Source organism: Camellia sinensis, chromosome 11, assembly GCF_055761805.1.
Source record: "Camellia sinensis isolate YWXY chromosome 11, ASM5576180v1, whole genome shotgun sequence".
Classification (NCBI taxonomy): domain Eukaryota; kingdom Viridiplantae; phylum Streptophyta; class Magnoliopsida; order Ericales; family Theaceae; genus Camellia; species Camellia sinensis.
Window position 1 is genome coordinate 99552830 of NC_138971.1, and position 24960 is coordinate 99577789.

The following is a 24960-nucleotide window of genomic DNA, read 5'->3' on the forward strand; positions in this document are numbered from 1 at the left end:
AGTTAAAGGGAATTGCTTTTAAAAATGAAAAGAAAAAAAAAAAACACCTTAATCTTTATCAAATCTTTGAGTTATTCTATGTTAAGAAATGGTTTACATTGAATTGTTGTGTTATGGAGACTATTGGACTACATAATGGAAATGACGAAAATATATCATTATGTTGATGTTATTGAAAGTATTAGTCATGCTCTGGATTTATATATTGTCCATTTTGGAATATATTGAATAGAGGTAACTATTGTTTGCTATCGGTGGATGATAGCATTGATTGTTGTACAAATTACCTAAGAGTTGGGTTAATTGAAATCAATTCACTCATGCATTCCATCTATTTAATTGTTGCACACTTATACATTTGAAAATGTTGAAAATTGTTATTTTGAGAAAAATTGGTGAATACCGTGGTGAATCTAGTTAAGGGGTGTAGTTGTGGTTAATTAAGATGGCCTTTGTGTCTTTGGTGAAAGTCCAGAAATCAGCACGGTTAAGATGCCTTCCTTCCGGTTAGTTATCGGTAAAGTGGCTTAGGTAGTGCTTTATAGCCTATTTGCAGATATGTATCTAGAGATTCCCAGTGTGTGTATTTACTGGCCTATTTTCTATTTTGAACCAAGATATATTAATTGTTATTTCAACTCGGGCATAGCATTGTTTCCAAGAAGGAGTAAAAACGTATGTTTTGGTAATGGCATTGGATTCGCATTCGCTATACGACAATTGTTAAATTGTTAAATTTCATACATATCATTAAACTTGTCTCTATTGGGCTTTAGGTCACTCTACGTGGAAAAAACATTTCAGATGATGATCGCATGCCTCTGCCAAGGGGATAGCTTTGGAGGATGTTGGAGTTGAAGACTAATTTTTGTGTGTGTTTTATTTTGTGTAAGCCTAGGGCATTTGTGTATTGGGCTTAACACCCTCTTTTGTTGTAAACAAGTATAATCTTGAAAATTTGCAGCCGATAAGGCATAAATTTGTAATAGTTTAAATATTATTATTTATCAATCACATGCTGTAGATTCATGTTTTAGAATCAACAATGTTGTTATGATTATAAAAGACTCAGGATTTACTTAAGCTTCCTGTTGTTGAATGCACGTTGTATATCTATGAGATGTGTAATGGATAGTCCAATTCTCTATGTTTTCGGGGTGTGACAGTTCGAAAGTAGTAAATTGAACAGTTCTCTTCCACTCCAAATTCAACTTTTGAACAAAAAAATATATAAAAATTCGTACTTGTATTTCCAAATTAAACTTATTTTTTTGAAGGACTACTATTGAACCATTCTCATTTGCTCAAACCTATACTTCTGAATTGGAGTAGTTCTTTCAAACTTGAACTTTCGAAACTACTTATGATGCTGATTTTTATTTTTATTTTTTTTTCTTTTTCAATTCTAGAGAAATTTATGAATTTAGGCAACTTATGATGCTAGTCTTTTTTTTAAAAATTTTTTTAAGACAAGTTTCTAAAATATTACAACTAGTTTAGAAGTTGCCTGTCAAACTTTAGTTATATATTCGTACGCTGATTGTTGACATTTTAAAAATAATTTGAAAGTTAATTATCGAACTATGTCATTTGGTTTGGCACTACCACATGGATCACATCAAAAAATGAAGAAGCAATTTTAAAAATAAAAGCTCACGTTTTCTTTATCACCTTTATCGTGAACAATGTCATTATCAAAATATAAGTTTTCATCTTTCAAATCTTCCATAATAACGACAAAGGACTCAAATACTAAAGTAATGAGAGGTTTGGGTGACAATGGATTTGGAAAATGAAGGCATTTGGAACATGTGGACTTTAGAAGGTCAAGTTGAGAAATAATCAAGAATAAAACTAGGGTTTAATGTTACACTTCTTGTAACACCTCGTATTTTAAAACCTGATTCACATTACCATGTCCTTTATTATTATCAATTTCCATAAAAAAAAATTCAAAAGCTATTATCATTAACTTAATCAAACAATAAAAATTTACTCTCGTTGTACATTTGATGCAACAATAAATTACAATTGATAGAAATGCCCTTAATTAGGCTTACAGTTACATAAATAAAAGGGCTTAAACCTGGATAAAATACAATGGCATTCCACCTACACATAAGAGGTCCTGTGGCCAAAAAAGATGAAGAAACTCCTTAACTCAAATGAAATCTTCTGTGACTATACTTGAAAAAATTTAACAATGTGAGATGAATATACAGTCTAGTAAGGATCCCAATAATTCTAATTAGTATAATCATACACATGCATATGATCATAAATGCTCCACAAATACACATATAGATAATAGTATCCTTTTTCATTATCCAAAATATACATACATACGTATATCTTTCTCAAAAGTCATTCTTTAACATTTAAAAAAAAAAAATTGTTATCTTCCACTTCATCTTTAGTAATTTAAGAGGTTTCATCAACCTTAAATGTTCGAAAACAATTCAAAGAAGTATTTGCGATTTCACTATGATGGACAAACTAAAGCAAACTTAACAACTATATTACAATTTAGTAGCCACAATATTCCATAACTGTAAATAATTCCAATAGTCTATGACATTATATCACCCACTAAAATTATGACAACTATTCCAATTCATAATGTTTTCACGACATCCCCTACATTTTCTGGCCATAAGCATAGGAGGATGATTGGGCACCCAACACAGCACACACACACATAGATACACACCCACACACACACACACAAACACACACACACACACACACACACACACATATATATATTTAAACAAAACAGTATTATTACATAATACACTCCGGCTTCGTCAAGCCACCACCATCCACTTTTCCAAGCACTAGCTGGAAGGAACTTGGAACCTATCATTAAAAGCGTAGATCATTTTGCTAGGTGCTAGATGAAAAGCATTTGGGACCTCTCATTCGAAGCGCAATCCACTTTACTAGGCGCTAATAGGAAGGAACTTGAAACCTTTCATTCGAAGCGCAATCCACTTTACCGGCCGAAAGGAAATTAGAACTTCTTTATAGCACTTTCATCACGTATCCCAATATAAACCATATCATTCCCATTCACATAATCGACAAAACTACATAACAAAGTAAAATTTTAATTCACCTAATTCCACATAAATTTTGCAACAAGCAATGCAATCGTCTAGCGATTGCCAAAACAGATATCTTTAAACAATATATATTCCAATATAAATGACATATAATGCAAAACTCAATCAAAAACACATTAGTCATACTACTCTCAAATCACTTATGATTCTAATTACTTTTAACATAACCGACATTCACAATTACATCTTTCGATTCTCAATTTCATTTTCATCAATACTATTAAACCCTGATCTCATTAAATTATGCTAATAATAGTTACCTTTTTTAAATAATCCAATTGACAATATTACAACATAGGTGTCAACATAACATATGGGATGACAGTCCTAACAAGTTTAATAAGGTATAAGTTGTTACACCCCACTTTTAATTACTCAGATACCATTACCAAATCCTTTATTATTATACAATTTCTGAGATAACGTATGGGACTTCAATACATTAATAAGGACAATTAAGTAAAAGTTCTCTCATTCAAATACATAATGAATGCAACATAAGCTATAATTAAATGAATTGCCCGTAGGCTTATATCATTACATATAAGATGAAGGGTTCAACTATCTTTTATAACAGCAACAACATTCAACCAACAAATAAAAGGCCCCGCGGCCAACAGATAATGAAAATCTGCGATCTTGAACCACCTCTCGATATACACCTCAAAAAGGATAAACAACGTGGGATGAACATAAAGTCTAATTGGGATCTTAACATGATCTTAAACAGTAACAACATACAGATAGCTATGATCATTAATGCTTTAAGTAATACCATGTTGTAGACACCCCATTTTTGACCGACCTTAAGACTCAGACGTCACTGATTGCGCGCTCAGTGATAGTGCATGTTGTGCTTGTTTCGAGCTTCGGAGTTTTGGCTGGGAGCCTCACCTGCGGACCTCGGGACTCTTTGTACTTTGACTCAGTCTGATGACTAAGTCTTGTTTTCTCTTCCCTGAGGGAGGGAGAGGTCTTGTAGACCATGTCTCAGTCGTCGTAGACTACTTTTCGTGGTCGTAGGCCACTGTTCTCGTTTGGAGACTAGTTTTCGATTTTCGGAGTCGTCGGCCGTGCGCCTCGGTTCGGGACCGCTTAACATCCTCCGTTTGGCACGGTTTTTGGAACACACCTTGTTTCCTCTGTCTAGAGGGACACTGTTGTCCGGGAGACCACTTTTGTGGTCATACGCCACTTTTGGTGCTCAACAGCTAGTTTTCGAGGCCCCCGGCCGTGCGTCTTGCCTCCCGAACTCTCGTTTTGCATCAGTGTTGGTTTGTTTTTGGCAAAAACCTTGCTTTCCATGTTTGGGAAGTGGTACAAGGGTGGAAACCAGCTTTTATCCTTGAAGACCACTTTTCTCCCCGCCAGCCAGTTTTCTGGTTGAGAAACTGGTTTCCTGGGTCTTCGGGCCATATTTTCTAGTTTCCCACCACACTACTGGCTTTCTTTCAGTGTGGAGACCACCAATTACCCCTGGAAACCAGCTTTTATCCTTGGAGACCACTTTTCTCCTCGCCAGCCGATTTTCTGGTCGAGAAACTGGTTTCTTGGGTCTTCGGGCCACATTTTCTGGTTTCCCACCACACCACTGTCTTTCTTTCAATGTGGAGACCACCAATTACCCTTGGAAACTAGCTTTTATCCTTGGAGACCAGTTTTCTCCCTGCCAGCCGATTTTCTTGTCGAGAAATTGGTTTTCTGGGTCTTTGGGCCACATTTTCTGGTTTCCCACCACACCACTGGCTTTCTTTCAGTGTGGAGACCACCAATTACCTGTGGAGATCACCTTTTTTTCTGGGAGACCACTTTGGGTGGTCGGTCGACCACTAAAAGTAGCGGGCCGACCAGCTTTTCTGGTCGACAACTTTTCTTCTGTTTTGGCAGACTGTGTTGATACCAGTTGTGCCAACTGGAGGGCATAGACTGTATCCTCCATACACGTATGGAGGGATTTCATCCAAGTTTTAGCTTCTCCAAGAAGCTTTAACTTGTGTTTTTCTATAAGGGAGAGGCTCTCTCCATGGGAGAGGGTCTGATTTTTTGGTGGAGAGCATAGGCATACTCTCTCTCTCTATATTCCCCCCCTCTCTCTCTCTTTCTCTCTCTCTCTCTCTCTCTCTCTCTCTCTATTTTGAAGCCCTAAGTATATTTTCTTCACATTTGTGTACACAACCTCCTATCCAAACACTCTTGCCTTGTTGTTAAGTTGCTGGAGGGTCTTGTGGAGACTTCAAAAAGCTGGTTTTGGGCTGGAGCAAGTGCTGGTTTTGCTGAGCTTCAAGGGTAACTTCTTTTCTCCTTTTTAAGCTTTGTTTTGGTCACTCTCTTAGCCATACTTTCATGCTTATTTGAACTTTGTTTTCAACTAAAAAAGGCTTTATTTTTTAGTGCTTAACATGTTTGTTTAAGGCTCCTTGGGTGTTGGGGGTGTTCTACCCCCTTTTGTGCCTTGTTTGGCCTTGTTTTGTGCCATGCCATAAGGCCTTTGAGTTAATCCTTGCATGGCCTTTTAGCCACTGAAATCCAATGGATTTTCAGTGGTTGGCATGTGGTTTTGAGGCCCTAAATCAGAGAGGGGTGACCCTCTTTCTTTTGGTCATGTTCGCTTGCATATTTGGCCTATCAAAGGAGCATATGTTTTCATACTTTCAAGGCTTAGTTCAGGCACTTTTTGGTAACTTTTAGGGCCTTCCTAGACTCTGTCTATGGCTGGTTTGGTCACCTTGGGTTTGCCTCTTGCATGTGTAGAGTAATCCCTTTTGTGGCCTATCAAAGTAGCATGTCATTCTTGCATGTATTGGCTTTATTTCAATAGATTTTTGGCCATTATTTGACATGTCATAACCCTATTTTTGGCTGGTTTGGCAGCCTCTTGTATGCTTCATATACTTGTAGTGTAAATCCTCTTTGCTAGCCTTATATGCTTGATGTTGTAGCCTATTACTCTAGCATGTTTTGGCTCCACTCCAGTACATTTTTGGCTTTGATTTAACATGCTTGAGGTCTTATTTAAGTGGTTTTGGTCATGCATGTTTGGTTTTGCATAGCTATGGTGTATTTGGCTTTGCTAGCCTTGTACTTTGGGCCCCCTAGCATGTCATATTTAAGCTATTTGCATGATATGGAGTCATTTGGTAGGTAATTTCAGGCCATAAACTTCTGCCATGCTCTCATAATTATCACTCTTTCATTGTGTTTAAGAGTTGTGCCCTTATGCCTTGTTTGTGAGCTGATTCGGGAACTTATCTTTCTTGCCATTTTTGTTGTGAGTCTAGCATGTTTTGGCTACCATTTTGACCTGTCTTAGGTCTGTTTCAAGTGCTTTAGGTCATTTGAGCATTGTTTGGTATGGTTGTAGTGTAAAGCCCTCGACTAGCTTTGTATTTCGGGCCTCTTGGCATGTTTTATTTGAGCTGCTTGCATGATTTAGCACCCTTTGGAATGTAATTTCAGAGCTTAATTCATTGCTAAATTCTCATATTTGTCACCTCTTCATCATGTTTGAGAGTTGTGCTATTATGCTTAAGTCATGGACCAATGCATGAGCATGCATTTCCTAACTTTTTTATGTCATCAATTCATCATATTGGCCTCTATGTGGGCATGGTTGAGGTCTGCCCACTTTAGTTTAAGTCCATTGAGCATGATTGATTGCATGTTGTTTGCATGCTATGTTGTCCATTGCATTTGCGTATGCCATATACTTTGCATTGTGTATGCTTAGGTCACATTGCATCGAGTATGCCACGTTACCATGTGCATTGTGTATGTTAGTTGTCATGTGCATTGTGTAGGCAAGCGTCATGAGCATTGTGTATGCCAGTCGCATGTTTGCATGTTATCCCTTGCATGTTTGCATGACTTAGTTGCATTGCATTAAGATTGCATGCTAGGGTTGCATTGGTGCATGCCTTGTTTGTTACATTGTGTTTGGGATAGGAGTTAGCCCAAACACAGGAAACGAGGAGCGTTTCATACTTGAAGTGATGAAACACGCTTCGATTCCCAGTCGTCGACACTCTTGACTACCCATGATGGAGTTGTTGGCTTTAGGTGCTTGTTTGTGCATTCATTTCACATTGAGTCGTGCAATTCGACTCTTCGGCCATCATGTATCGAGATACGTGATTGGTGGCCCGAGAGTCAAGGACTACACTGCCTTGAGTTTATGCAATGATGGGAAGAGTGGTCATGCGCACATGTGTTGCGAATACTTTGCCATCTCTCTGTCTTGCTTTCTGTTGTAGAAAACCACAAACCAGGGGAAAAAACTGGTTGGCCGACCGGATTTTGTGGCTGACCGACCACTTTTTATGGTTTTTCACCACAAAAGTGGTCGGTGGGTGGTCTCCAAGGCCAATAGCTGGTCGGAAGCTTTCCCACAGATTCCCAAGGTGGAGTTTCAGCCTCCTGGAGCTTTGTGCAGTGTTCTGAGGTCAATTGTAAACAGAGGGAAGTCGGGGCGTCGTGAGGGATTTCCGAACAAGGCTATTCAAGCATGCATGCATCCTTTGTCATTCAAAGCAGAGCTGGGGTAGCTCACATTCATTTAGTTTGCATGCTCATTTAGATTGTTTACTTAGTTAATGTTGTGTAATAAGTAGTTGTAACTTATTATTCATTTCGTCGTGTAATAACTAGTTTAATTAGATTAGCTTAGATTAGCTAGCTGGTTCTGTATTATTTATTCGGACCCTCCGTCGAGAGGGCGAATTTTGTAATAAGCGTGCGTGTGTGTGATGCATGTCTTCCAACCCCCACTTCTTTCTCCCTTTTATTTACCAGCTTACGGTGGTCAGTTTTAGGGCATGTTTCAATTAGCATCCTTATGCTTCGCATGTTTGCATTCATTTATCTGTCTTGCATGCACTGGGCTCGGCGCATCATACTAACTGCATTGTATTTCAATTCCAAGTTGAATACATGTTATCTGTAGCATCTCATATGCCATCTTAGAATAGTTGAGCATATCTTAGTTGCATTTTTGCATATGTTGCATTAGCAATCTTAACATGAACTAGGGTCATGCATTGATTACTAACTAGTTTCTGTTTTGGCTCGGAGTACTCAGTAAGTGTTTATGCTTTAGCATCCTTGCATGTGTGTGAGTGATTGCCATGATAGCATGCTTATCATTAGGCTAACTGCTTATGTGATATAACTGCCTGAATGCCTGTGGGTGAAGGTTGGATTACTTGAATTGGAACAATTCATTGATTGCGAGTTTTAAGCCCACTTGAGAGTGGCAAAACACCATATTTTCTAAAGCCCACTTGAGGGTTTCAAAAATCCGTATTTTAGCCTACTTGTGAGTAGCAAACCGCTTTTAAAAACAAACATGAGATGCTTTGGTCCAACTTAGGCAATCCAGTCTATACTTGTTTGCCGTGAGCATAACATAGTAATTCTAGGCTAATAACTGGAATAAGAGCGCACGTGTTTTAAAAAACAACATATCATGTTTAGTAGTGGCCGATCTTTGATCGGGCGAGCAGGGGTGCTCATTGCATGACCTTCCCCAATCGTACCCAAGTTCCCGAGCCGAGGCAACTTTGGTGATGACGGACACGTGGCCTTAGACACGAGTCAGGGTTTTCTAAATTCCCCCAAAATAAAATATTTAGGTGGCGACTCTGTATCTAGCAAAGCAGTCCATGTTTGGCACTTCTTTCTAAAAATCAGTTTTTCAAACGATTTTTCGAATTTGGACTCTTTGATGATTTATCGATCTTGCATTGCATCTTGTGAGACTAGATTCAGAACCGTGACATTTGAGTCCGAACTGTAGTAAGCCCCAATGAACAAAACGGGATTTTTCCCGGGATGTTCGGGGACGTCTACACATGTACATAAGTGCTGGTTGATACATGAAGATATACATACATAGGTACTTTTTTCAAAATTATTCAATTTGTCCAACAACCAAAACCATTTGCTTTTCTTTCCTCATGTTACCTCTTTATTTTACGTTTTCCCGACGATAACAGGTATTTGAAAACAAACTCATGAAATCCAATTGCTGAACTCAAGCCTAATTCCAAATTACAATTTTCGAATAGAAGCATCCTAAACGAACATGAAGATGATACACATAAATACTCATCACATAACCATATAACACAAGTGACATCCTCTACAAAATAACCATCACTATGCATGAAATACATAAAGAGAATTGAGATAATAATGAGCAGCCCAACAACGCTCTACCTGCTTCATGCACAGTAGGCCAAGGACACACCTTTCCAATACTCACGCCAATTTACCAGTCACCAGTTGGAAGGTAATGGTACCTCTGCCAAGTTCTCTAGGTGCTAGCTGGAAGTCATTGGCATTCCACATTCTCAGCACAACCAATTCTCTAGGCACTAGCTGGAAGGTAATGGTGTCCCTTATTCTCAGCGCATGCACATTTCTAACCACCACATAACTCACAAATATAAATAACTCAAGTGTACTACATACACAAAATCTACTCAACATCACGCTGTCATCCTCCACTGATGACCAACGACAAAACTTCTAAGAAAAATATATAAACACAAGTAATACAATGACCCGATCCTTACTTGACCTTAAGTCCAACAACAATAATAATAATAATATTCAACGGTTTCAAAAACCCACCTCAGGTACATGTTTTAACTTACAATATGTCATAATATTCAACGATTTTCAATACCAACCCTTTTATTTTCCAAATTTACATGCCCAAGTCCTTTTTTCTTTCCAAAAACCAATTTCCACATTTCAATAAAACCTCATTCATTAATTCCAAGCCCTAACCCATCTTAACTCAATATGATTATTCGAAAAAGTTTAAATACTAAAATTAATTTCCTCCTTTATGTTAACAACATCTAACACAACTCAAATTATCAAAACACAACATTATTCAATTTTACCCCTTTTTAATTCATTAGGTCAAATATGAAATTAGGGCTTTTTTTTTTTTTTTTTTTTTTTCCCTTTGCAACAGAAACAAGTTAATCTACTTTCTAATTAACCCAAACAACAATCAATTGCTCGATTTCTACTCCAAATATTCAAACCCTAGATCTTCTTATGTGATTTTCAAAGAAGTCCGTAATGGTCATGATTTTTATGCTATAAAAATCTATAGGCGAAGTATTGAAAAGGAGCAAAGAATCCATATATATCTTAAGCAATGAAGAGAAGGAAGGCCACAAATTCAACTTTAACAAAAACACGATCCGCTCAAATCAAATGGAAGCCCTCGTCGAGCTCTACATTTTGGTACATGGAACTATGGGTCAAAGATGTATAAAAGTAGATGAAAACCAGGCAGAAAGAGCTTGAAAGCTCAACAATGGCAGAAGGAGAGAGAAGAGAGAGAGAGAGAGAAGAGTGATCCAAGTGTGACCAAAAGTGACTTTTATAGTTACTGAATTCGAACAGACTACTCGAGCGCAAGAAGTGTCGCTCGAGTGTATAGACACAACAAGGTGTGACCGCTCGAGCGCATGAATTACCGCTTGAGTGAAGAATGTACCCTCCCAGAAGTTTTGTAGACCTGCAAAAGTACTTCAAGTTTTCAAACACCGCTTGAGCGCAAGAAATTTCACTTAAGCGTAGAGACAAAATTCAGGGCAACAACAGTTTTTTAAAAAAAAAACAAGCAACCAACCAACTCCAAATGCAACCAACACACCCCAATAACTAAACTCAATGAGGAATAAGGAGAACAAAGACAACAACACTCGTTCAAGACAAGAAAACCCATATCCACAACATCAACTGGTTCGGGTCTAAACCAAAATCGTTATATAAGTGGTATGATTTTCGTCCTGATGTACTCTTCAAATTCCCACATCCATCACTTTTCAACCCTCAATTTAAATTATTCACATTATAAATTTTTTTTGCATGTATTAAGGTTCGATTTTGTTAACACAAGAATAATTGATTTCCAAAATTCCAATAGTTTCAAATAATAACATTTCTCATCAATTTCATATATGTACGTTAAATTTCCCAATTCTCTTAATTTCACAAAATCATGTAGTTTAGGGCTTTCTTAAAATTTAGGGCTTTTGTTGAAACAAAATTAGGGCTTTTCTATTTTTAACCTTCACATATCTCAAAAATCATTTAAAACCACATTTGATTAAAAGATGGACAACACAAACCAAGCCCCAAGTTCTAAACACATATGCTTTGAAATCTCTACAAAATTTTTAGAATTTGAAAATGTCTTCAATTTCTAGAATTTGAAGTAGAATTTGATTCTACTTCTTTAGATGGAAGAGAGAATGAGAGTTTAGGATATCGATTCCGGTTTTGACCCGACCTTTTGTTGTATTCCGGACTTGGGTTTCATGGTTTAATGTTGTTGTTCATCTCTTTTTCCCCTTGTTGTCCCTTGGGTTTATCTTTTGGGATGTTGTGGTTGTATTTGGGAGAGGCTGCTTACTTAGTTTCTATACAATTGTCGCCCAGATTTTTGCTCCTCTGCTCGAGCGGGCTTTGCAAACTCTCAGTACTTTTGCAGATCTACAAAATTGCTGGGAGAGTATATTCTACGCATGAACGACGTTTCCTACGCTCGAGCGAGTGTGCACTCGAGCGACTATTCTTGTGCTCTAGCGATGTTCTTCTGTCTGCAAAACTACTAGATATGTGTATTTTGCGCTCGAGCGATAGTTTCTTGCGCTCGAGCGGACTGTGTGTATATCAGTTCGCAGCAACCTCCTTTTTGTTCACTTTTTCATCTTTTTTTCTCTCAAAACCCTAGATCTACTCCCTCTCTCTTTAAAACTCACACTCTCTCTCTATATTTTAACTTGGATCTATTGGGTTTTTACCCTAGTGTCTTTGAGAAAAAGTTAAAGTATTCAAAGAGCTCCGTTTTGATCCAATTGAAACTTAGTTTTGGCGCTATTGAAGGTTCCACCTTGCTTTGCTTGTCTCCTAACTTTGAGGTAGAGATTTTTTACACTTTCATATGACTTTTAACTTAGTTATGAATTGTTGTGTAAAAATGGTGGAGTTTGGATGTACTATGAACAAACCTAGGGTTTGGGTATTAAATCAAAATGCGAGTTTCTAAGTGAATGAGTTATAAACGATTATGGGGTTGAATATGAGGTTATATTGTGACAACTTAGTTGATTTTGGCATTTGGGTTGATATTTGGAAAAGAGGGAGTTTTCCCTAAAATGTTCAAATATTTATTTTGTTTAAATAAATGGATTTAGGATTGAAAATGTGAAATTGAATGGATGTTGACATAAACGGTGGAAAATGATATATATATATATATATATTATCACTCACCTATGAAATTTTGAATAAATTATCTGTTTTGAGATTGAATATCTGTTTAGAAATATTTGTATCGAGCTATCGGTTGAGGATAGCTAAGATTGTTGTAGAAATTGCATGAGGATTAGGTGAATTGAAACTAATCTCCTGTTGGTTGTCATTGAATATGATTGTGTTTTAAATACATCGTACATGTATGATGTTTGGGAGGAGAAATAAGATGTATTCCATGTTTGGGAAGAGAAAGGGGATGGACTCCATTGAATTAAGTTGGCCAGTGTGTCCAAGGTAAAAGTCCCGAAACTGCACATATACATGGATGCCGATATTTGCGGACAATTTTTTTGTAAAATAGCAAATTGAAGTGTTTGTGTGATTGTTGTGTTGATTAGAGAACCACTGAGTTGTAGCCTTAGTTGGGTTGTCTGGAAAAAAATGAAATTTGCTCATGAGTTGAGATGAAATGAATTGACGTGAATGAAATTGAGATAACAAGAATTGGGACATAAAACTTAGCATATTATGACTTTGAAAAACTTGAATGATTCTACTACGGGCATTGTACATGCACACTTTACTTATATCTTTATTAAGACTCATATATTGTGTTAGATTGTTTCTAATGAGCTTTGCCTCACCTTGTTTGGGAAAAATCATTTTCAAGTGTCGGTGATATGCCTCCGCCAAGGCAGTAGATTTGAGGGATTTGGAGCAAGAGCTTCTATTTTGTCGTATCTATTTTGTATAGCCAAGGGCTTAAGTTTGTGTTGAGTTAGGCTCATTTTTGTTGTAACCAAGTAGCAGCTTAGAAAGATGTAAGCCATTAAGGCAAATGAATATCTGTGTAACTTTCATTCCTTCTTGTATTTGTCTCTCATGTATATTAAACTCTGATAAATGAAAGCATGTTAATTCCATTATATTTCCGCTTATGAGATAGGTTTGTGCATATATTTTTGGGGCGTTGCATTAGAGAGAAAGAGCGAGAGAGTTGAGAGAAAAGTGATGGAAAAGAGAGGAAATCAGGGAAATGAAGGAAAATGGCACAAAAAACAAGCAAAAACGTAGAATGCCGCATGTGCGGGAACCTTCCGTTACACATGCGGTTCACAACAGGCAGAAAACCCAAGTTGCTCGACTCTGTTGTATGTTGGGCTTCCACGCTGTACATGCAGTGTTTCTGCTAAGAAATACTCAAACCCCTTACACCAAACCACAAGCGCGGACCTTCCCCAGTGGCCAAAATTTGACCAAGGCATTCCCACACCCTCTTAGGTCTGGCCTTATGCTCAAAACTCAAAAATTCTAATTTGCACAATCGTCAAGAAGGTTAAATCAAGTTCAATTCTCAAACACCGACATAACACATGACACTCAAAGCGCCGAAAGTAAAATGACAAGTCCAAACACACAAGCCCAAAGTTGGGTCCGAGACCTGGGACATCACACTTCTAATAAATGTGTAGTAGGAGATTTTTAATTTCAAAGATGTGTACTAAGAAAATTTAAATTTGAGATGGGATGTATGTACTCATGCCTATATTAGTAATTTTTTTAGTGGTAAAATTGTAGTTATAAAATTTATTCATTAAGTGTGTATATAGAGTAAATGGTGTATGAAAATAGAGTCATCCATTAATTCCAATTTAGTTCTATTTTTATTGGATTAATTACACAAACCTCCCTTAAGGTTTATGAAATTATACTACAATTCCTTACTTTACTTGACAATATGCACATATCTCTCCTCTATTAAACTGTACTTTAAACACATGGGTAATTGACAACAAACTATCTCAGCATACATTTACTCAGTGCACACCACACATAATTTTGACTTTATATATATATATATATATATATTTATTTTTGCTCAATGCACATCATCAATTGTCAAATATTCATAAAATATCCTTATTTTCTTCAACTCCAACTCTAACCCTAACCCTAACATTTCTCCTCCTGGCCATCGTTGCTAAGCCATCAACTGTCAGCGTCTTTCCTCCGAATCACTTTCCGCCACCGCCCCTCTTCCATTGACGGCATCCTTTAAATCTGGAAACCTAAGCCAATCAATCAATCAATCAATCTCTCTCTCTCTCTCTCTCTCTCTCTCTCTCAAGGGAAGACAAAGATTGGATCGAATGGTGGAGAAGCTGGGTTACGTGTGGAGGGCATCTAGAGGATAGGTTGCAATGAATAGTGGTTGATAAGATTGGAAAGGGGTGACAAAAGAAGATATGCTAGTTACAACATTAGCTGTGGTGGGAGAGACCATGCGAGTTGTAGCGGTGACAGGGGTTGCGGTGCAAGTCGTAGAAAATGAAGAAGAAAAGGAGAGAGAGAGAGAGAGAGAGAGAGAGAGAGAGAGAGAGAGAAGTTGAGAGAAGAAGAAGAAGAAGATGGAAGGAAAGAGGAGGCGTAGCAGAGGATGAGGAGTAATTGAGGCCAACCCTAGAATCGGAACTAGAATCGGAAGTAGACAGTTGGTGGTGAGTGGATGTGGTGCGTATGTCTAAAATAGATGATGGGTACTAAGAAAATGAGTGGATACAGAAAATGTAGACAACAATGGTCTAAAAGTTTTAAATGTCCAAATTGCCCTTGTGCAAAATTTTAAATAACTTGTATAAATTTTTAACCAAATAATATTAATGCATAAATTTTTACATTACTCAATTGCATATGCCACATCATCCAATTTCACAAGAAATGTCAAGACCAAAGATACTTAGATCCTCCTAACCACATTACTCTCTACTAAAACCAAACCTAACTCTAATGGCAACAACATCAATTGGGTTTAATGTCCTTAGTTGAGTACCATCGTTATTGTTAAACACTGCCATCAGCCTCACGCCGCTACCACATTGGCCATTTCCTTCCACCATATTCCTACATTTAGCATCTCACCAACCATCAATCTTTCATTGAAAAACCCATCAAGGTCTTCATCAATTTCAGAGTACAATCCTCCGAACCCCTTTACTCTCTACCAAAACCAAATCCAACTCCAATGGCAGTAACATCGATTTGGTTTAATGTCCTCGGTTTACCACCATCAATCCAATGGAAGCAACATCGATTGGGTTTTTAGTGTTCTCGGTTGACCATTATCGCTGTTGCTAAACATCACTCTCAACCTCTTGCCTCTACCCCCTTGGCCATTTCCTACCACCATACCCAACATTGATCATTTTTCCCGTTATCAACCTTTCACTGAAAACCCATCAAGGTAGCATCATCAATTCCAGTGCAGAGCACCTCAATTTTTTAGACTTTTCTATCCCTACCTACACTAAACAACACTGGAGCCGTTAATTGTAGCGCTTCCCGCTTCACACCATGTTAAACCCAAGCATTATAGCCTAACATTAGCTACCACTATTACCAAATAGAAAAGATTGCCACCGTACACTCCTATTGGAAACCATTTCAGTTCTATCGCTACATCCCTTCATTTGCCACCTCCAATAATCTACAACTAACACCGTCACTCAACAAACTTTGACAACAGTTGCATTTCTCATTGCTCTGTAGTTGCTATTTCTTCTTGGTTGTGGGAGTTGGCAAGTTTTGGGTTTGGGTTTTTTTTTTTTTTGATTTTTTCCACTAAAAGACAAAATACAAAAATGCAAAACTAAAAAAAAAATCAAAAACCCAACTCCATAATCATTTCACATTTTCTCAAAAACCCAACTCCATAATTATTTCACAAAATGCAAAACTAAAAAAAATAAATTCAAATAAAATATCACATCCAACTCCATAATCATTTCATTTTTTTCTCTTACAAACATCACATTCAACTACAAAAAAACCCAACTATTTTCCCAAACACCAAAATTTTTTTATCCAATAATATCCTACAACTAAAAAAATTTACATAAAAACTTACTTCCCAAACACCCACTATATGCATGTGTATATAATAAGAAATAAATTTAACATACATATACAAGTGTGTATATATATATGTATTTAAATATGATTTTAATTTATTTATTTATTGACAAAAAAAACTTTATTAATGATAAAAAAAGTATAGCAATATACATTAATGAAGAATACGATGCACAAACAACATAGGGGTGTTTGGTGGAGCTTTTTTAAGCCAACTTATGGCTTCTGGCTTTTAAAAAGTTATTTTGGACTGTTTGGTTAAACTTATTTTAAACAGCTTCTGATTCTAACAACTTATTTTAAGTCAAAAAAGCTGATTCTGAGAAGCTGCTCACCCCTTACTTCTGATTATCAGCTTCTGCTGTGGACATGTTAATTCACGATTATACTCTTAGATTTTTTTATTTTTTACTTTTTTAAAAATAGAAAAAGACCCAAATGGACTATTAAATATTATTATTATTTTTTATGAAAAATGTAGACAAATAGTGAATAATAAAAAATAAAAATTAATTGAAAAAGCTATTTCACAGCTTATTTAACAAACACTACTCAGCAACTTAAATCTATAATCCAATAGCTATACCAAACAGATTAACAGCTTCTGATTAAAGTCATAATCTATAATCTGTTAAGCTATAATCTATCATCTGTTTTAACAGCTACACCAAACAGCACCATAGTAAAACAAAATGGTCCCAACAAGGTTAGCCCTATTTTAACATGATTTGAGGTTTTTATTGATGAGTAGTTTTAAATTAGTATACTTTTTAATTTTTTACAAAAAAAAAATATAAAATATGAGTTGAATTTGAAGTGATATAATAGAGAGATGATGTGATTTAAATAAGATTATTGTAATCTAAGGCCAAGTTTGGGAAGTTATAAATAATTCATCTTTTTATCTTTTTTTCATCACAAGGTGCTCTACTTTTCTGCACATTTTTTCGTAAAAAGACAAAAAGTACACTTATTTAGGTCATGCCAAACAACCCCTAAATAGGATAATATACTAAAATAATATGTGTTATTTTAACACATGCCAAACAATCATTAAATTTGTTGTCATTGGTAGACATTACGAAGAGCTTGATGATGGCTAGGGAAATTGGCCAAGGAAGTGTGGTTGGACGGTTGACGATGAAATTTTGGTGGTGATTGCTCACGAACTTGTACATCAGGGGGTTTGAAGGTAGGAAAGGTTAGGTTAGATTGTGATATTGTTGCTAGAAGACAAGTGTAAGGTTTTTGTCATTTGAATTCTACAAAATTCAAAAAGTTGTTAAAAATGTCAAAAAAATCTATACCATTTGGGGGATTTTTTTTTTTTTGGGAAGTAGCCTAGAGGGCAAATTATTATTTTATCCTTTGAATTCAATTATTCAAAAATCAAAAAGTTTAAAGTAAAAAAGAATAGAATAGTCATTTCGATTTTACTATAATATTTTATTACATATCTTTCGTTAAAAGTCAAAAAATTTATTTCAAACATACATTTTTTTTCTCTATCTTTTTAGCCAAAAGTCAAAAAATACACTTATATATCACTTTCTAAACAACCCCCAGGCCATCTAGCAGATAACTTTGGCCTTATTTAAAAAGAGGGTTGAACTAAAATAGTTCACTAAAAGATAAAATATGTTAAAACAATCAATAAGACAAAATGTTATATTCAACTCATAATATTTTACTTTTTTCTCTCACAACCATCAAATAAATTAAAAAAATAATCAAATTTTTATAAACAACTATTTAATTCAAATTAAAATAGTTAAAAAGTCAAATAATTAACTAAAATAGCAAACTTTTCAAATAAGGCCGTTGACAAGGGAGAACATTGTAATTTTAGAAATCAAAAGAGAGGTATATGTATTTGTCAACAATTTCAGGGCTGATCCGTGTAATTAATCCATTTTTGTTTCATCAGACACCCGTGTGTCTACTTCAGGTGGGTTAAACGAAACCCAAGGTTAACCTGTCTATGGTTAAAAGATTGATGGTGATGGAGAGCTTGGTTATTTATTGCTACTTCTTGTGTTTGACAGGGTTGCCAACTTTCCTGTGTTATATAAAGAGGAAAATTTTCTGCCATTGAAAAGAAAGTTTTCTAGACCTGTACTGAACCCAAGCCAGCAGACATCGCATTAGGGTCTTTCTTGTCAATGTAGAGAGAGACAGCCTAAGAACCTTCATCTCTCTCCTTCACACGTGTGATGATGAAGGATTTAATTAAAAAAAAAGAGAAAAATAGTAATCACTCTTGGTTTAAAATTTTCAAAAACAAATTTTTTAATTTTTAATTTTTCATTATTTTTTAAAATATTTTAATTAATTGTGTTTATTTTCTAAATTTACTTAATCTTGTATACTTAAAATATATAAAATTTGCAATTTTTTTTTAAAATTCATTAAATATAATAAATTACGATAATATATTAAATTTTTGTATTTGGTGAATCTTTAAATTTTATTTTACAAATATTATACTTAAAAGATATATCTAAAAAAAAAAATATTTATATAAAATATTTAAAAAATTTATTAAAAATAAAAATATATGAAAAATAAAAAATTTAATTTTTAAAAAAACAGAGCAAACAAAAAAGAATGGATATGATTAAAACAAAAAAAATATGTAAAAACTACGGGTGTGTTTGTAGAGTAGTTTTTGAGATAAAAAGTACAAAAATTTGTTTAATTTGTCTTTTTTTAGAAATGGTTTTGAAAAATTATTTTGAGAAAAGAGGTTTAAAAAAAATGATTGATTTAATGTGTATAAGAAAAAAAATAATTTTAGAAAATAGATAACTAAATAAAATTTTGAATTTTTTTTTAAAAAAAATTTGTTTAATTTAATTTCTCTTAAAAATTGGTTTATAAAGAATTTTTTTTAAATTTTTTTTGAAAAAACAAACCAAACAGGCCTAGTTAACTTTAAGGTCAGTGAGTCAGTCAGAGTGGTTAACTACTCGAATACTCTCCCTTAAGGGCGGAGTGAGAGAGAGAGAGAGAGAGGTGTGTGTGAGAGGAAAGGGAGAGCAAAAGTAGTGGTTTCTGTTAGAAACACTTTTGCTGTTTTTGCTGTTTCTAGTTTTTTCTTCCCATTGCGAACTGCTTTCTAATTTTCTTCACTATCTGTCAAAACTTCCTTTCTCATTTTTTTTAGTTCCACTCGATCATACGTTTCTTTATCTAATCAAGCGATGAAGATGACTTTGTAACAGTTCTCCTACAGAAGCATCTGTCAGAACAGAAATGAGGGCATGGCCAACAAGTGTGTTTTATATGCACCAAAAAACAACACAAATGGGATGAGCTGTTACACCTCTACTAAAACTACTGTCTCATCATCATCAACATCTTCATCATCATCATCATCATCATCATCTTCTTCTTCTTCTCCTTTTGGTGCTTTTATGGGGATGGTTCTTGCAGACATGGGTTCTCTTTCCATCACTCCTCCCAACTTGGGATCAGCATCAACATCTGTGGCTTCTTCACAAGAAAGCTTTCTCTGTAAGAGCTCTGAGATGGAAAATGAAAAAGGTACTTGGGGTTTTCCTTTTATGGGTGAAGGGAATGGCTGTGATTGCAGTGATGGGTTTGGAGAGAACAATGAAGCAATTGATCTAAATGCCAGCTTCAATGAAGAGAAAAAAGCCAACATATATGCAGGGAGTGGGAGTGCCAAGGAAACAGATTTTGGGCAGTCAAAGTTGTGTGCCAGAGGACATTGGAGGCCTGCAGAGGATGCAAAACTCAAGGAACTTGTAGCTCTATATGGCCCTCAGAATTGGAACCTTATAGCGGAGAAGTTGGAAGGAAGATCAGGTAACTCTCTCTCTCTCTCTCTCTCTCTCTCTCTCTCTCCTTTTTTTTGGTTCATTTATTTTACACTTACTTGGGGTGTTTTTGTGTGATGTGGTGGGTGAATGTGAAGGTAAGAGTTGTAGGCTGAGATGGTTCAACCAGTTGGACCCAAGGATCAACAGAAAAGCTTTTAGTGAAGAGGAAGAAGAGAGACTAATGGCTGCTCATAGGCTGTATGGAAACAAGTGGGCCATGATTGCTAGGCTTTTCCCAGGAAGAACTGACAATGCAGTGAAGAACCATTGGCATGTTATAATGGCTAGAAAGTATAGAGAACAGTCCAGTGCTTACAGGAGGAGAAAGATGGCTCAATCTGTTTACAAAAGAATGGAGGAAGATCCAAGTCTTGTCTACACAGCCACCAGAACAGAAACACCACCACCACCACCACCACCACTACCATACTGTTTCAATCTCTCCAATGGAGGACTTCACCATTCATCCCCTTTCCCATTTCCAAAATTCAATGGAGGAGGTGGTGAAGCAATCTCTAGCTGTAATGTCCCTATTCATCATAGTGGGTTTTGTGCACAACAGACACCTGATTTGCTCCCTGGTGAGTCTTCTTTGATTGCCTTCATTCTCTTCTTCCTGATCTACTTGTGCCTGCAGTTTGTGCATTTGGTTTTTGTGCTGCTTCTCATTGCTTTCCTTTTTTGTTGCCCAACACATTACTTTATTTGCTTGGATCTTTTTACTGTTTCTTCACTATCATTGCTATGGAACTACAGTTGATCATCTTGTGTTCATTTACTCTTTTCATATGCAATCCCTTTTATCTTGCTTTAAAATTTGGGTTTGGGTCTGGGTCTGGGTCTGGGTCTGGCAAGGCCATGGTTAAACTTCACATAATACCAAAAGATTAATGTTAGGGATATTAAAATTTTTATCAAATTTTTTTTACCAAATATCATGGGTGTGAGATTCTCACATGCTGTGGCATATTCATAGAAGACATTTGGTAAACTTTTTTTTGGGGGGGGGGGGGGTGTTGTAGCGTTTTTCATACCAAAATAATTATAATTTTAATAAATATTTTATTGATTTTTATATGTTTGGACACATTTTTTTTAAAAAATATTTCGTTGGGATGTTTTTAACATTTACCTGAATACATTTTTTTTTTTTTTATGGCTTTAAAGTTATTGGAGCTGTTATTGTCATAATTTAGCTATTTGTCTCAATCATCAATAAACATCTCCCTTCTTTCCTTCCTCCTCCCACCAAAACATTTATCCCTCTTGCCATTCTTGCAGAAGAAACACACAATCGTCCGAAAACACTAATTTCTGTGCAAAATGGCAAAAATGACTGCTGAACTATTGGAGCAATTGCTATTTTTCATTCATTTTTTACTATTCATTACCATAATTTGACTTTGAAATGACAATGCTATTATAGCATTTACCATTGAAGATGTGCTTAATTCAATCATAACTTCTCTCTATCCACATTTTTGTTTACTAATATTTTTGTTACATAGAAAAAAGTTCTTTAGTAAAAAACAGTTATACACAAAATCTAATACCAAAATTATCTAGCAATGATTTTTTTTTCCTTCTCTTTTTAATATATATATGATGAATCTTTGTTTTCAAGTAAAAAATATAGATAAATAAATCACATATAGACAAGTGATTATTGGTGATTTTTGGAGCATTACTCCATATCTCTTATTATCAAAATTTCCAAAATTTTAATAAAATCTGTATTAAATTTCACAATTTTAATCAATAAGTATTATGTCTAGGACACCATAAGAATTTGTATCAAAACCACCACATAATTTTTCTAACACAGACTGTTTTAAATCCCACACAACATGTGCAATGTAGAAGTACCTAAAATTTTCTCTCTACATAGAGCATTGTTGTTTGACACTATTACTTTGTTCCATTATGTAATTTATGTTATTTTGAAATGATAAAGATCCAAGACTATCATATTACTCTGAATAAACATTTTATTTAAATTTTCTCGTGTACGTCACTACTCAGAAATATATAGTCATATATGTATATATTATGTTCCATTTAAGGATGCTACCTAGTTTACTTCATTTTTGTGGTGAATGGTTGGTGTTTGTACAGGTCACAAGAGCCAAAAAAGGGTGATTTTCAACAGGCCTTGGGATAGGTCAGGGGATGAGCCAAACATCTCATACTTGAATCATCCCCACCAACACCAAGCTCCATTGGTGACTGCAATGCAACAGTCCCTCTACCACCACTACCCTCCTAGCTTCTATTCAGATTCTCCAAAACCACAAGCATCAGTCACTGAACCTTCATCATCAGTGACAGAGGACAGACATGCCAGCCAATTTAAGGCCATTGCACCAACATTCATAGACTTCCTTGGGGTAGGGGCCACATAAAGTTAGAAGCCAAGAAAAGCTCTAATGCCTTTCCAGAATCAGCAGAGAGAATCTCTCTCTATATGGGATTGTTTTCCAAGAAAAATCAGAACCCATTTAGATGCAAAAGAGAAAACAACAGTTGTTGTAATTTCTGTTTGGGTAACAGTAAAAAAAATCAACCATAAAGCCTTTGGAAGTCATTTCCCATGTTGGGCCACCATCTTTTTGTTGTTTACCATTCCAAAATGTGAAACAAATAAAGTGAGTCCATCGCCTTTTCTACATTCTCTTTCTGTGATCTGTAGTTTGTTTGGTGAAAGGCTGGTTACTATGTGCAAAAAACAAAGCTGCATAGGTCCCCCCCAAAAAATAATAAAAAAAAAATTAAATAAAAAAATGCTAAATAATGGTCATGATCAATTACTGAAAATTGGCAAGAAATTGAAGTTTGTTGATCAGTTCATTTTGTTTGTGACCAATCATGTATATACTAAATTTAAATTTACACCAAATGCTTTATTTTATAGGGTAAATTATTGTAAATTCTTCTTTAATTATGACCTATTTGCACTTTATCCTCTTGGACTTCAAAATCAACAATTAATCACTTCAAAATATTATCTTGTTTTAATTAACTCCATACATCATGATTCTTTTAGCGATAATGCTACGTAGCTCAAATTTTGTGGCTCAAAAGTGGCTCAAATGGCCAAAACGACGTCGTTTTGAGTACAGAACAACATAAAAATGGCCAAAACGACGTCGTTTTGGCCATTTGAGCCACAAAATTTGAGCTACGAGACATTTTCCTTCTTTTAGAGATTTACATAAATTAGATCATATGTTTACTTATTGAATTTTCAGGATAATAATTCCTCATTTGGTGATTCTGTTTGCATTTTATCACTAAGATAAGGAAAACAAAGTGCAAATGCAATTACCAAATAAATGTATTATTGTTCTAACAATTCAATATGTGTATAATGTGGTTCACACATGATTTGATTTTATTTAAATCTTAATGGAAAGTGTTAAGTGTAATAAGATAATACTTTGAGATAATTAACTATTGAATTTTGAAGCTCAAAGAAGTAGCGTGTGAATGAGCTACGATTTAAAAGAATTTACTATAATTTATTTTATTTTCCTATAGCTTTTGGAACTTCCCTTTCACAAGGTAAAAAAATAATGTAAAAAAAATAAAATAAATAGTTATGTGAGAATGGTGGAAGCAAAAAATCTCAGGTGTTGAACAATTCAAGACATCCTTTTCTCATGGGCCTGCAAAATTCAGGCACAAGTTATGAACCTGAACATCCTCCCTCCTTGCAATGCATTCATTATATATATATATATATATATATATATAACTAACTGTTTTCATGAATCCTTGCCTCAGCAGAATCTTAACAGGAGGTTCATGCTACCCACATGGGAAGCATACATAGAAGTTTCCCATATGCTTGGTGGGGTTTAATCCAAAGTTCATTTAATATGACAACCAAACATAAAAACACACACATATATATCTAAACACCTCTTGATAAATGCTTGTACATGGAGCACACGTCATGTTTGATTAGTCAATAAAGAGGAGGATAGGTAAATTGTAAGGTAAAATTATCTCATATTGATTTAGATTTTGTGATGTAAGATTATTTATTTTAAAAGTCTTTTTAATTTGTATAAATTTCGGATTATTTTATCTTAGAAGTGATGGGATAGTTCATTATAATATAATTAAAATATCCTTTTGAGTTCACCTACTCCTTGATAAAATTATCCCGCCTAATCTTATTTGTGAATTAAGCATGATCATAGAGTTCACTGAAATAATTCATGCATACTTTCAGGAATCATCAACGACCTCTTTTAAATTAGTTCCCTCTTTTTTTCTTTTCTTTTGTTTTTTGTTTTTACAATATTATGATCATAGAGTTCACTGAAATATGTTTACAATATTATGCTAATTTCGAAAATCCAGTTACCAGTTTGACATGTGGGTTGCATTCAGCAGGCCATAAGAACCCAAAAAAGTTGAGGTAACAAGGATTGACCACAGCAACCCTTGAATGCCACAAACAAATCTCCACTCTTATATGAGATCCACGAGAATTAAGGTAGAACTGTGTTTATAGCATTGCCACCATGTCTGCAACAGAAATCAAGGGTGCAGATTGTTAGAAAATAGAATTCGCTACACAACAGTCACACACACACTTTAGGCAGAGATTTTAAGAAGAAAAATATATAATTCTTGTGTTTCACTCATATTCCAAATGACTAACTTAACAGACTATATGTAAGACTTTAAAATCAAACTCTTAACATTCTAACATAATGATCATTTACACTAATATGAGACTCACTTAAACATTTTTTGTCACGATCCAATCCTTAGAGGTTTGGAGTCAT

The 24960-nt window shown here is 35.2% G+C and overlaps 1 protein-coding gene across 1 annotated transcript; it reads left to right on the top strand.

The window, feature by feature from the left end:
• Positions 1 to 19290: 19290 nt before the first annotated feature.
• LOC114265403 (uncharacterized) lies at positions 19291 to 22829 on the top strand. The gene is made up of 3 exons (XM_028206228.2): positions 19291 to 20147; positions 20257 to 20742; positions 22277 to 22829. The coding sequence occupies exons 1-3, from the start codon at positions 19580 to 19582 to the stop codon at positions 22561 to 22563; spliced, it is 1341 nt and encodes a 446-aa protein (XP_028062029.2). The 5' UTR covers positions 19291 to 19579; the 3' UTR covers positions 22564 to 22829.
• Positions 22830 to 24960: the final 2131 nt, after the last annotated feature.

What these genes read in the sequence shown, in the direction of transcription:
- LOC114265403 (XM_028206228.2), top strand. Translation starts at nt 19,580, where the DNA reads ATGGCCAACAAGTGTGTTTTATATGCACCAAAAAACAACACAAATGGG. An exon ending in GAAGTTGGAAGGAAGATCAG is followed by an intron (nt 20,148 to 20,256) that starts GTAACTCTCTCT and finishes GTGAATGTGAAG; the next exon opens with GTAAGAGTTGTAGGCTGAGA. An exon ending in GACACCTGATTTGCTCCCTG is followed by an intron (nt 20,743 to 22,276) that starts GTGAGTCTTCTT and finishes GTGTTTGTACAG; the next exon opens with GTCACAAGAGCCAAAAAAGG.